This window comes from Ambystoma mexicanum, chromosome 12, assembly GCF_040938575.1.
Source record: "Ambystoma mexicanum isolate Mex_15411 chromosome 12, UKY_AmexF1_1, whole genome shotgun sequence".
NCBI classification, from domain to species: Eukaryota; Metazoa; Chordata; class Amphibia; order Caudata; family Ambystomatidae; genus Ambystoma; species Ambystoma mexicanum.
Genome location: NC_090936.1, coordinates 1,093,968,560 through 1,093,982,466, shown reverse-complemented (window position 1 = coordinate 1,093,982,466; position 13,907 = coordinate 1,093,968,560). Strand labels below are relative to the sequence as shown.

Here is a 13,907-nt window from a genome sequence, read left to right as displayed (position 1 = left end):
AGGTACTCTTGTATAATAAGTCTAACAGTGTGTTGTTTTCTGCGGCTAAGGCTTGCGCTGACATAGAATCGGGATCAGAACAAAGGATCGAACTAGGATCAGGCAATGTAGGATGTGCCATCCTATGGGAAAAATACTTTGCTCGTAAATGCCCATTCGTGACAAGGAGTTCATTTAAGCCAAGACTAGTGATTTGATTGTCACAGGTAAATGTAGGGGAAGCTTTCTGTACAAGCTTGTTAGAGGCCTTGCTGCCTTTCTTTCTTAAACTTGCCATATTCAATGGGAATTTTGGGCTGGTCATACTGTCAAGATTAGTCAGGCGAGTACAAAGGCAGCGAATATGGCAAGGGAAATGTGCACCCAGGAACTACGACTCAGGTATGCTAGAACCCAGGAGTGCAAATAGAGTGTGACATCAAAACCAATATATGAAAAGGGGTGTGGGGTAAGCACCTGACCGCGAGGAAAGTCGGCAAGCGCCTTACCCCCAATTGCTGTTACAGGTACTGACAGCGCTAAACCCACGTGGAGGGCAAGCAATGACAGGATCTGTGTACTAACAATCTTGATGGTATTACATAAGGGAACTTAAGAACTGTACTCACGAGGACGAGATAAACCTCTTGAATGTCAGCTAGCCCACGAATCCTGTTGAAGAAACTGGGACCCCGAAAGGCTAGAACAGCAATGGAAGGAAAACTAAATACCTAAGTGGGAATAGTGTTTACAAAATAGTGAGGAAAACATAAGCATTCACACAGGAGCTAGCTACTACCGCACACCACACCTAATAATCAAAGGGAAAATAAATGCAGAAGTGCAGTGGAAAACATGGAATGGATCCTCTAGAAAGTAAGGATCAGGAGCAGGGAAAAAACGAAATAACCTATGCAAACTTCTCCCTACCCCTCCAAGGAAAAGACAGGAAACTAAACTAAGAGGAAGGCTAAGGCAAATGGGTAACAGCAGCAAAGGACAGAGTCAAAGAAATATAGAACACAGACAAACTGGGCTGCATCTAAAAGGGGAAAGCACTGAGAATTGCTGCCTGCAAACAGAGGAAGACAAAAAGGGAAATCAAGGGAGCAGAAATCAATTAGCGCATGAATCCGAAATTCAGGGCGGAGGAAACAAGAAAACAGGAACAAGGAAGTAGGTACAAAGGCAAAGAACCAGGAACCAGGGACTAGTCAAAAACAGGAACACTGCAAACGATGACCAGCGCTGGACTGAAGTGAGACTGAGGCTTTTAAAGCTGTTTAACGAGCACACGCCTCAGGTGTGCTGACTGCTGCACCTGCAGCCACAGGTGTTGCCTATCCTCCACCCAACCTTGTCCTGCAAGGGTGGAGGTGGAGCAGTGGGCCAGGCATTCTGGGAAGCACAGTCATTTGGTTAAAGAAGCATGCTGGCTGCCAAAAACCTGGAATGGATCCGGAAGGGAAGTAGTTTGGAAAATAGGGATTTAGCGCTCCCAATTCATTACAGCACTGTGGCATTAGGTTCGGAGGAAATGTCCAGCAAGGAATAAGCCCCAAAACATGCCCCCAAGTGGCGGGAACGGGAGCGAAGGGAGCGAGTCGTGACACATTCCCTTGGTTTCTAATTGTGTATTGCTATTTTATTATTATTTTATTTATTTAATGTTACATGGTTAAAAATAATGAAATGTAACCTTTAACATGCTTCAGTTCAATAAAAGCGGACACAAAACATTATCGTATAAAACACGAGATTAAAATAATACACATTAATACACATAAAACCGCATTTTATAAATATCAAAATTAATCAATAAATCTCTAAAATAAAATGGTTCCAAATTTAAGATGCCTCCCATACAAAGCACAAAGAATAACAAAATATCATCCCTACTCAGCATAGCATCCTTACCATAATACATTGCCCACAATACGGCTTATTTCTAGCGGTCTCAAAATACATAAGACAAGACAGTCAAGTTATGAAAGCAAAAGGTTCCATACAAAAATGTATCTAAATTGTGAGTTGTAACTGCAAAAAAGGCAGCAACTGCCACTACAGTCAAGATTGTACGTCCCGCAAGGCAGTGAGACCAAACTGTTTCCCCATCCACTAATATAAACAGGTCTTCACATTTTCTTAACAGCGTACATCGTTTACCTTGTACTGAAGCTCATGAAACAAATACATTTTTGACGGTCTCACTTTGACCTCTGATATTGCAAAATCTACAGTTTGCTGAATCAGGATGCAGCAAGCCATATCTTAATAGAATTTCCTTGGTTAGAACTAGGTTCCATCTGAACCTTCTGAAGAGTCGCCTAATCTTCCTTTCTGTGTAGATTGCAAGATAAGGGGCTAATACTCCCAACTGCTTTTGCTCTAGGCACAGATGATTCAATGACTCGTAAATATGCACTCTTTCTGTGTTTGCTATCCAATCGGATTCATTTAGCAGCCTTTTGAGTCTACCTGGATTCTCCACAAGCTCCAAAGTTGATGAACCAATTTTCCTAAGGAGGTGAAGATAGAACTCCAAGAACTCAATTAGTAACGCATTACCTATCTCGGTTAGGAAAACCTTCAGATCATCAAATAAGGAACTTTCCACTGGGCACAAGATCTTATTATATAATGATTTAAGTTTCCAGTGTGCTCTTGACAACATTGAATTGATACCAAGTTCGTACCTAATAGCAACTTCGGGCATCAAGTTCAGAATCCGTAAAACTCTCCTCCAAACCAATGCCTCCAGTTAGGCCAAACATTCCAAAATAGACGGTGCTTTGGTCTCCATCCCGCATAAAACAAATATTTCTTTATTAACATAGTGCTTAACCTCAGGAAAATGTCTTACTATAACTGCCTATTGTAGTGCGTGGGAATTATTGACTGTTAGTTGTTACTTTCTGCCATGCTAGTTCTAGTTGGCACGGATTGGTGGGTGAGCTAAAATGTAAAGATAAATTAAATGGGTTTTACTTTCAGGGTATTTGCTTATAAATTGTATGAAGGTGTCTGATCTCAATAAAATCTTAAACAATAGAGAAATAATATTTGCAGGATGTAAAATAAAATCTGGGGAAAAGGTAACGCATAGATTATTGATTAATAGAAGAAAGCTAGGACCAGCAGGTGATAGAAATACAGCTTTTAACATAGGAGAATGAAGAGCTGTCTTTGAAGAAAACTTCAGAAATTGTGCTAAATGTAATGCTTCAACAAATTGTTTTGTTGTTCGCAAAATGAGTACTCTGATTAAGGGATGTGGCCACATATTTTAGAGGGTGTTCCGGGGGTCTGCAACCTTTGGCTCTCCAGATGGACTACAACTCCCACCAGCCACAGGTAGCATAATCGATGATGAGGGATCATGGAAGTCGAAGTCAAAAACATCTGGAGAGCCGCAGGTTGCAGACCCCTTTTGATCAGGAGTATGGTTTCTGGCTAAGAAACAGAGAATGATTCCAACATCTTCCAGCTCTTCTTATGCTACTCTTGCACATTTTCCAAAGTAAAATGTGCCTTTCTATTTAATAAAGAAAGCAATAATCTAAATTTGCTCCACTAACTGGGGTCTAACTAAGGTTCCACTTTTGAATTTCTCCTCCTTAGGTGGATGCCAGGAACATTGATGGTAGCACCCCGCTTTGCGATGCTTCTGCCTCTGGAAGTTTAGAGTGTGTTCAGCTTCTCCTAGCTCATGGTGCCAAAGTGAACCCGCCTCTCTTCACAGCCTCGCCGCTCCATGAAGCCTGCATGAGTGGTGAGCCTCCCCTCCTTCTCCTGCCCTGAAAATGGAGCACAATGAAACATATTTTATCCCGTAATGGGGCAATGGTCCTCAGAGCAGGGCTAAATGTGAAAAAGGTCCACTTCATTGTCTTGGCTGTGGACTGAGAAATCCAGATATCAAAAGCCAAGAGTACAGCTTTTCAAACTAGGGAAAACCCATATCTTAGAGAGACCAAACCAGCAATTCACTAGAAAAATAAGCATGGGCAAATCCACAAATATATAATTTCCTAAAAGGAACTCCTTTAATCGCACAAGCTGATTGCATGGTCATAAGCCGAGGGCCCAAGAAGGCAAGCAGAATGGTCAAACGGGGCATCACTCCGTTCCGCTGGCCCGCTCGCCTGGGTGCTTCTATGTCCCTTTCCTGCATGTCATGTTTGTTGAACTCCCTTTTACCCTAGCCCCTTTTCCGCTCCAGATCTCATTCCCCATTCCTGTTTCCAGCCCTACAATGAATGGGAGAACCCAACAACTCCCCTTTCTCTTATTTGCCTTCCCCTAACTTTGTGCACGAGAGAACACTGTAACGCCCTTCCCCAATCCACATGCCCCAGATACCATAACTCTCTCTCCCTTTCCCTATCCTCCTGCTTTCCACAATTCCTTTTCCTCCGGTTTCCTTACCTGGCCCAGGTTCACCGCACTTCCTGCCTGCATGCTGCTCGTACATCCATCCGGCTATGCAGTCCAATTGTGCTGCACTTAAATGTGTGCTGCTAATGATCTCTGTTTTAATGCCTGTAATACTGAGATCCTTCTCATTGGTACCCCAGCTCCCTCCTTCCCCCCTACTCTCTGGGCCCCCTCCCCTCCCCTCACCCTCTTGTGAGGCAAAAAACCTTGTTGTCATCTTAGACTCCTCTCTCTCCTCACATCACAGACCTGGCAAAGAAGGCCCACTTCCAGCTGCACCTCCTCATGGGCATTCTCCCTTTCCTTACCTTTACCCAGAAACTCAATGTCTCCAGAGCTCTGTTCCTCTCTAGGCTGGACTACTGCAACAGCCACTTCCTCAATCTGCCAAAATCCTCCCTTTGGCCCCCTTCGACTAATCCAGAATAGGACTGCAAGACTTATCCTTGGCCTCAAGCCCAGGGACCGCATCCCTCCAGCTCAAAAACCTCTTGACTGGTTACCAGTTGCTCAGAGGATCAAGTTCAAGACCCTCTGCATCATCCTCAAGGCTTTCACCAAGGCTTCATCCAACTCTCTCTACCTAAATACCTCCCTGCTAGAGCCCTTCGGTCTTCTAGCTCCAACTCTCTGCAGATCAGACGCTTTTCCAAGCAGAGAGTCCGGGGTACATTTCTCTCTTCCGAAGGTGCATCCCTCTGGACTGGCCTCCCTGTTCCTCTCGGACTTGAGCCGGATCTCCTTAAGTTCCAGAAGCTTCTCAAGACCCTCCTTTTCTCTTTATCCTTCCTTCTCCCCCTCCCCTGCTAATGCCCCCCTCTGCTTCGTTTTGACTGGCTGCCTGGTGCCTTCTGATTCGTACAGGGCACCAGGCCCTCCTCGACCAGTCTACCCCTGCACTTGGTCACACCTGACCCCCCCCCCAACCTGCAATTGCCCTACCGTGCTCCCTCCCTCTGCACTAGCCTGGCTGAGCCTCCACCCCTTTTGAGCGCATCCAGCCCTGTTCCTCACACTTAGCACGTGGACCTTCATTCCCCTGCACTCTCTGCATTCGGTTTATGGTCAAAATCTCGAATAAATAAATCTCGAAAAAATAAATCTCGAAAAGAAAAAAGGCCGAAAAAACAAAGTCGCATTTTTTTTAATGACGTTTTTTATTCGAAATGGGGGCGTTCCCCCACCCCCTTTTTTATTTATTTCTTTTTTTACCATTTTTTTTTAATCCCGGACCCCAAAATAAATATATAATTTTTAAAAAATGCGACTTTTTTTCGGTCTTTTTTTTTCGACCTTATTGTTATTCGAGATTATTTTTTCGAGATTTTGACTGACCACCTCTGCATTCCCCTGGCACCTGTCCACCTTGCCCACCCCTTAGCACTCGCCTAACCCATGGTCCCTTTCCCCCCCCATCCCCCACCAATTGCATGCTCTCCCTCTGAGCTGCGCTTCCTTTCCCTCCTAGCGTTAGCATATACCACTCTGACCGGCACTTCCTCCTCCTCCCCTCGCTCGCGCACTTCTTGTTACTGCAGTTGCACGATACGAATGACACTGTTGCCTCATTACGAGTTTGCTAGTCCGGAAATAAGGGTGCCGATAGAAACGTACCAGCACCCTTTCCAGACTGGCAAACTCTGAGTCTGCCGGTAGGTGCCACGGAACTCCCGGCTGGCCGGACCTCCTGGGAATTCAGGCCCCTACCAGCAGACTTCTGACTGAAGCACCAGCACCGTTAATAATGGTGCCGGTACTTCAGTGTCTCCGTTCTGGTGCAGTCCTATGGGACACCACGGGAATGGGGAGTAATCGTTTGCCTCACGGCCTTTCCAACTCCCTGATCCTGGTGATTGGGCCCAGGGCTCCTCTTAGGCACCTCAGAGGATCACACACCCCTGATGAGGCAGCGATTGTGCACCCTCCCTGAAAGAGTGTCTGTAAATTACATTGAAAAAAGAAAAGTAAAAATAGAAATTAAAGTAAAATCCCCTCTGGCCAGAGGTATTATCTAATAATTTAGTTTAATCTTCACAGTATTCATTATAGACAGCAAACCTGTACTTGCGCGTTGTCAATATCACTGGGCCGGGTAAGATCGTTGTTTTTGTTCTCCCTTGTTCCCCTCACTTGCCTCGTTGCGCTCTGAAACACTTGCGTTTGAGCGCGCTACAGATAAAAATCAATCAATGAATGGAGATTTTGAAAACTTGAATTGATTTTTGCTATTCGAAGTAAATTGACACCACTAGGTGTTTCTGTTTTCTTATTTGTTGTTCAACCTTGGTTACAACGTGCTGTGGCGTTGCTCCTTACTAATTATTTTATTTTCTTTTTCCTAAGGTCACTCTGAGTGTGTGAGGCTCCTGATCAACGTGGGTGCAAACCTGGAGGCTCACGACTGCCACATTGGTACTCCACTGCATGTTGCTTGTGCAAGGGAGCATGTAGATTGTGCCAAAATACTGCTAAATGCAGGTATTGATTAGGTGTCTCTGCTGTCAAGTTTTCTTCCCTTTTCATTCCTATGAACTCAGCTGCAGCAGTAGACAGCTGAAACTGCTTTTTGCATGTTTTCGTCTTGAGAGAGGATACTTTTTAGGGAGGTGTCTACTAAAGTCCTTTGGTGAGGGGTTCAAAAAGACCAACCCGTTTCAGTTGATAGGGTTTTATTCCAAAGTCTCACAGCTGTAACGTGCCTGTCAACCACCTTTGGAGCCGCTAGGGGCTGGCTGGTAGAAGGTACATGTCAGAGGAGTCAGACGGCCCAGGAAGGCAACAAGGCTGTCCTCTCAGCTGTAACCACGGCAAGGATAAACGAGGGTAAACGTTCTTGCCAAGGCATACAGTGGTATGGAAAGGCAGGATGATTACCACCGGCTCTCTCCCATGCGCGAGGGAGAGTGCCAAATGGCAAAACTCCCACCATAACCACGAATACCCAATAGCACAGCCAGGCAGGTCCAGGTTGGCACTACCTTCATTCAGAATCCAAATGAGAGAGTGAGAGGAAGAACAGATCCTCAAATTCACAACGCCGGTTTGAATCCCATTCCTGCGCTTAGGGACTGGTCACCAGTGTTAAGCACGTTGTAAGAGATGAATTAATTGGAGAGGAACAGCGCGAAGAGCACAAGGACACAAAACTAGGGATCATGTGCAATAGGTCTAGTCTGCAACACGTTCCGAGTGAAGAATCCAGGGAAACCTTGGGAATTCCAAACCAGTAATCCCAGGTCAGGGAGTGTGTAGCAGGGAATAATTACCACTCCGTGCTGTAAAGGTTCACTTTTTAAGTGCAGTTTGCTGCTCTTTCCACATTTGCCCATTATTCCATATGGTGCAGCATTCATTGTTTTTACATTCTATAGGATTTCTCACTAATGCGCCCTATTCCACGCATGTTAACAGTAAATACAAATAACACAAGAGTCTGCTTTGTGCGGCTACTAAAGTTCTAAACCTGTTTAAAAATCCCATCTTGTAGATTGTTTAACATTTTAAGCAAAAATGCATGGTAATCAATAAGCAATCAAATTAATGGAAGTTCGAGTTGGAAAATGTGATGTTTGATATGAGCAAGTAATGTATTCTATAAAAAGTTTGGAGAAATGTTTTGTTTTACATTTTTGTAACTAGTGCCTCTTTTATATTGATAATTCTTCACTTGCCTGAGAAAGTCTTTATTTGCGACGGAACCCATGGCAATGAAGGTGGGCTTTACCCCTTTGCTATTCATCGTATGCTTTCACCAATTTAAATGTAACAATGGAAATTGCAATACCTGGACAGAGTACCCAAGAGTCTTCTTAGATTGTTTGGAAGGCACTGGTTACTTGCAAGTAATTAGAGACTCGGCACTTCAGCAGAGCATCGGTGTGGCGCATATATATATATATATATACCCGCCCCCGCCCCCAATAGATGTCAAGCATGATGTAATTTTCTAATGTCATTCTGGCGCCGTGCACTGATTTTATGCATGTGCTCATGGATGAGCAACGGTTGGCACTCCAGTTAAGATTGTCGTCACTTCCCACACCCACCTAATCTCCTGTGCTTTGTTACATTTATTTCACTGAATTTCAAGTGGCCAGTTACCACCCTCATTTTTCCCCTTCTTTCACTGATAATTTCCCATTATGAAAAAATGTGCAAATTCTCAAAAATTAAGATTCTTCCCCATCCTCACGGCTACTCTACATTTACAAACCTCCTCCCGTTTTAGACCCTCTCCCATCTTTTTCCCCTCTGCTTAAATTCCTCCTATCCCTCTTCTATTATCCTCTTTCCCGCACTCTTTGCCATGACACGTGTTTTATCCGAACAGGTCTTGAGATTTTCCTGTGGGACTTCCGTGGAATTCCTGCGGTAAAATGAAAACTCTCTGGCTCAAAATGGACTCCCCAACCCTCCCCAAAAGTCTCCAAATTACCATTTGCTCCTTTTTCCCTACTCCAAATAGCATTTTGAGCACTTTTCATGTACGCGTTCCCGCAGGCTTGCTATAAGAAATTACTTGCATGTAGCAATCGCTTGCATGGCAGGTTTTTTATTTCTCAAAAACCTCAGTGCTGCAATGAACCGTGGGAATATCTATTGACCTTTTTTGGACTGGGGCATACCCTTAATCTGTCAGTTTATTAAAAAAAACTCTACGAATTTACACTAAACGAGAAAAAAAAGAAATAGCTGGCATGCTTTTTGCCCAACTTGTTTCTGATTTGCCACAAATGCATCCTGCGGTGTTCGCTGTGAACGTGTTCAATGGTAGCACTTTTTTCTCTATGGGAATATGAGTAGGAGTAGGCTGTATACTGCTTTTTCCTATGCTCAACCATTTTTCAACCATCTGATGAATTGTTGCAAAATTTCAAGTTTGGAGGGGTGCATGAAGGACAATTTCAGCCGTATCGGTCCAGCAACTCAAAGTTCTTTGCAATAGGATTTTCAGAAAAGTCACTGCTCATTGGTTTTATCTTAAGTATAGGGTGGCGATTTCCATCCTATAAAATGTATCTACATCTATAGAACCGCGTACATGTATATACAAAGCAGGCAAAATAAATCAACAAACCTGGTTGGGGGTAAGATATTTTTAAATCCCTTGTTAGCTTAGTGGTCACCATATAGGGTGATGTATATACCAACTCGGTAAAAGTGGTGAGAAATTCGTGCATAGGGAAAGAGGGATGCTCATGGAGCGTTCGGTGCAGGTAGCCATATGGGCAGCAAATCAAAAGGGAATTGCAGCTGCAGCGGGACTTCAGTAGAAGTTCCCCTCAAATCAAAAAGAAAGTCTGTTTGGGTGGTGGAGGTGTCAAGGACTCCAGAGGTAGCGTGGGGGGCATGATGGGGACCTCTGTCGCTGCCTCCCTTGCCATGCATACATATTACCTCTTTCCCAGACCCAATACTTATCAGCCTCTGTCCTGGTCAGGGCTTTTTCTCTAATCTTTCAGGTGGTTCCCAAGAGGCAGCAACAACCAGTGAAGAACTGGAACTACAAGTACCACAATTCACCTCTCCTGGAACAGGAGGAACAGACTGGTTGCTCAAATAAAAATGGAATAGGCCTCTCCATTCAGGAGTGGAACGGGAGACCGAACACCTACTACGAACTGCCCATGAATGCAACAGGGGAGCAGCAGCGGCAGAGCTGGAGCTAGCATGACACAGCCCTAGTGGAGACCAGGGAATCCTTGACCATGTTTTTGTGGACATGAACTTGTCAGGAGGGGAACAGAGTGCACACGATGCTGGTAACCTAATGCCCGACGGGCTGGAGGAAAATAAAGACTGGAAAGGGGTCAGGGCCAACGGGCCTTATAGATATTTCCTTAAAGATGCTGGAGATTGACACAGGGAAGCAGCTGACTCGGGTAGCCAATGGGAGCAGAGAGAACTTTCTAGACAGGAAGAGGAGTAATCTAAAAGACCAGCAGAATCAATTGGCATTGAGGTGTTTGGGTGAGATTGGAGAAAGACCAAGAGACCAGCAAGGACTGTGCAACAGGAGGAGGAGGACTTGGGGGAGGCATTTATTTATTTATTTATTTTATTTATTTATTCCGTTTGTTGATAGTGCCCAGATCCAGAGGTATCACAGCGCTAAGGTACATTGTAAGGAATTGACTGTCACAGTAAGGTACATGAATACATCATAGAAGGTGAGATATGCAGGGAACGGTAGTTGCATTACATCGTTATCTCCTTTGGTGTGTTTGGAGGGAGTGAAGGTAAGGTGTTGGGAGTGAGTTGGTGGTACCAATTTGGTTGTTTGTGGGAGAGTGAGAGAGGTATTGAATATAGTTTTGGAGGGCGAGCAGAAGGGTGGGTTGAGAGTAGTAATGTGAGAGAGAGAGGGAATTGATAGGGAGGAGGATAGATGAGATGACAGGATGGGGTAGTGTTGGGAGGAGTGAGATTTGGAAGGAACCATGTAAGATCAGGAGGGAGCTCTAGGGTGGATACAGGAGAAGGGATGAGAGCAACAAGACCAGGAGATGGAGTGTGAAAACAGAAAGACAGAGAGGAAGGTGGAAAAGGAAGGCAGGAGGTGAGGGAGGAAAAGGTTAAGTGACCATTATCTGGAATAAAAGCACGGCAGGGCAATCGGACTACCCGCTAGTTCAGCTAGGAAGTGCCTGGGGTTGCTAGAGAAATACGGCTATGGCCTTAAGGCCTTCCCTAGGACATGGACAGGCTAAATAGTAGGGGTGACTTTAGCCAGCCTGTACTACAATAGAAACTTTTGGAGTAGAGCTATGGAGGTCGGAGCCCCATCAATGACGAGGGAAAGGTTTCAGGGACCACCCTCCGGTCGTGGAGCCCCAATTGCCTTTTTGTACATGTTTTTACAATAAAAATGAAAAACCTACTCCTTTTGTCTTGTCTCATTGAGAACATTGATACAGTATCATCATGTTTCCGTTTTAATCTTTTTGCTTGGGCCCCGTCAGGGCAACTTGGGGCACCATGCCAGTTAATAAATAAACCCCATTTGCCCTTTCATTGGCCAGCACCACCCAGGAGCTCCGTTAGCAGACATTCCACTTCACTGTACTTCCATGCACTGCCCCCACCCCACAGTAACATTGCTTTTCACCAATGTTATGTTATGTTGATTTATATTGCGCTAAGCTACCATTTTCATGGTCTCCAGGCACTCTCCTGGCTCTGTAAGAAAGTGAGTGGGGTAGGTTAGTGAGGGAAGAAGGATAGGATAGAGGCTGTGCTCCTCTTTTGGTGCTTGCAGAACCAGGAGAAACTGCCATCTGTGCGTGTCGGCTTTCTGAGTGTGCTTGGTTTTGTGCACAGGGGTTATTGTGTCTGGAGGGCAACGTCTAGTGTTTGGGTCATTTGTTGGAAGCAGTTTGTTCTATTGCTGGATATGTGGGTTTTGTGTGTAGTATAGTTCACCAATTAACGCATGTGGTGTATGTGAGAGGTATGCTAGAGAGGAGTGAGGAGCAGGGATGGTTCGCAGATAGCATAGTGTGGTTGTTTTATTGTTGGTTCCAGGATCTGTACTGCCCCCGATTTCCTTGGGATCGAGGTAAGAGTTGATGGCGGCGCCCATTTTTATGCTGGTCTCGGCGAGTTGAATAGCCAGGTTTTCATTCATTTTCTAAAGGTTAGGTGATCTTCTGTCCTTATTTCCTTTGGTATTGAGTTCCATAGTTTGGCTATCAGACGGGAGAATGCGGTTCATCTGAATTTCCTTTTCTCGTAGTGTTTTGTTTCGATTTGGAGGTCATTGCTTGATTTTAGGTTTCTTCCTGGTTGGTAGCGGTTGATTTTGGCTTGGAGGAATTCGGCTCCTTGTCCGTATAGTGATTTGTAAGCAATGCAAAGGCTTTGAAGTTAAAGGAATGGTTCGGTCAGAAAATATTATTGGTCAAAAAGATGGCCAATAATAAAACAAATACCTAAAATATATATATTTTTTTAAGTCCCTATGCAAAGTTTTGAGCAAATGAAGCCCAAACCCAGGGAAGCACAGAAAACGTAAAATGAAGGCAAAAAGCGGAGGCGCACCAATTAAAAATATAACGTTGTTGTATTTGTGATTGCCGTGGTTGGAAAACCACAGCAATAACAAATACAACAACGTTGTAATTCTGATAGCGGCAGCTATCGCTGGGAGTCTCCTGGGCTCCCCCAACCCTGAGGGAGTCTAGGAGACTCTCAGCGAAAGCTGCAGCATTCAGAATAACAACATTTTTGGATTTGTAAATACTGCAGCATTTACAAATACATAAACGTTGTATTTCTAAACACTGCGGCACGGAAACACAACCGCGTTGTGTTTCTGCCTACAGCAGCTTTCACTTTGGGGCTCTCGGGCTCCCGGAGAGTCCGAGAGCCCCAAAGTGAAAGCTCCTGTAGACAGAAACACTGCAGCATTTCTAAACACCCGCGTTGTGTTTCTGCCTACAGCAAGTTTCACTTTGGAGCTCTCGGCCCCGAGAGCTCCAAAGTGAAAGCTGCTGTAGGCAGAAACACCGCGGCATGGAAACACAACCGCGTTGTGTTTCTGCCTGCCATGGCTATCACTTTGGGTCTCCGGTGCTCCCCGGCGGGAGCACCGGAGACCCAAAGTGATAGCCATGGCAGGCAGAAACACAACGCGGTTGTGTTTCGAAAATGCAGTTTTTCTTTCTAAGTTTCTCAGGCTCCTCTGGCATGGAGGAACGCAAGAAACTTAGAAAGAAAAGCTGCAGCATTTTTGAAACACAACAACGTTGTATTTATGTTTGCGGTAGCTTCAGCTTGGAGCCCTATGGGCTCCAAGCTGAAGCTACCGCAAACATAAGTACAACGTTTTAAAAGCTGCGGTTTTATTTCTAAGTTTTCGAGCTCCTCCCGCCCGGAAAACTTAGAAAAAAAAAACGCAGATAGTGCTTATTTTTAAAAAACAATTGCACTTACCGAGATGCAGCTGCAGCTTTCCTGCCTGTAGTCTCTGGGCCCCGTCCTCCGAGTCCGGCACCAATGAAGCAAAAGCCACCCAGTGGTAGCTTTTGTTTACTACAGCTGGCTGGTTTTGCTTCATTAGTGCCGCAAACGTAAGCACAGGCGGCATCCATTTCACAAAATGGATGCCCCCTGGTGCTTGCAATTTTAAAGTTTGAGCTTCATTTGCTCGAAACTTTGCATAGGGACTTAAAAAATATATATATTTTAGGTATTTGTTTTATTATTGGCCATATTTTTGGCCAATAATATTTTCCGACCGAACCATTCCATTAATGCATTTTTTTCCCCTGGAAGCCAGTGTAGGCTTCTCAGCGCTTGTGTGATGTGGTCTCTTCTGTTTAGTCTCAGGAGCAGTCGTAATGCAGTATTTTGGATGTGTTGGAGTTTGTTTGCGAGAGGTTCTGGCATTCCAAATTGGAGGCTATGTGCCTAGTCTATTCTTGATAATACCAAGGAAATTATTGCAAGGGTTCTGTGTTCGGGAATGAAAGGTAGGGGAGTATCCCCCT

General features: G+C 44.7%; 1 protein-coding gene across 3 annotated transcripts in view; it reads left to right on the top strand.

Moving 5' to 3' along the window:
• The window catches only part of ASB13 (ankyrin repeat and SOCS box containing 13), a 321,247-nt gene that overhangs the window by 257,906 nt on the left and 49,434 nt on the right, over positions 1–13,907 (top strand). For 2 of the 3 annotated variants that reach the window (XM_069629640.1, XM_069629641.1), the window contains exons 3-4: positions 3,601–3,751; positions 6,760–6,894. In XM_069629640.1, the coding sequence (XP_069485741.1) occupies positions 3,601–3,751; positions 6,760–6,894 (286 nt within the window). The remainder of the gene's footprint in view (positions 1–3,600; positions 3,752–6,759; positions 6,895–13,907) is intronic. The other variant, XM_069629642.1, reaches the window with a different exon arrangement.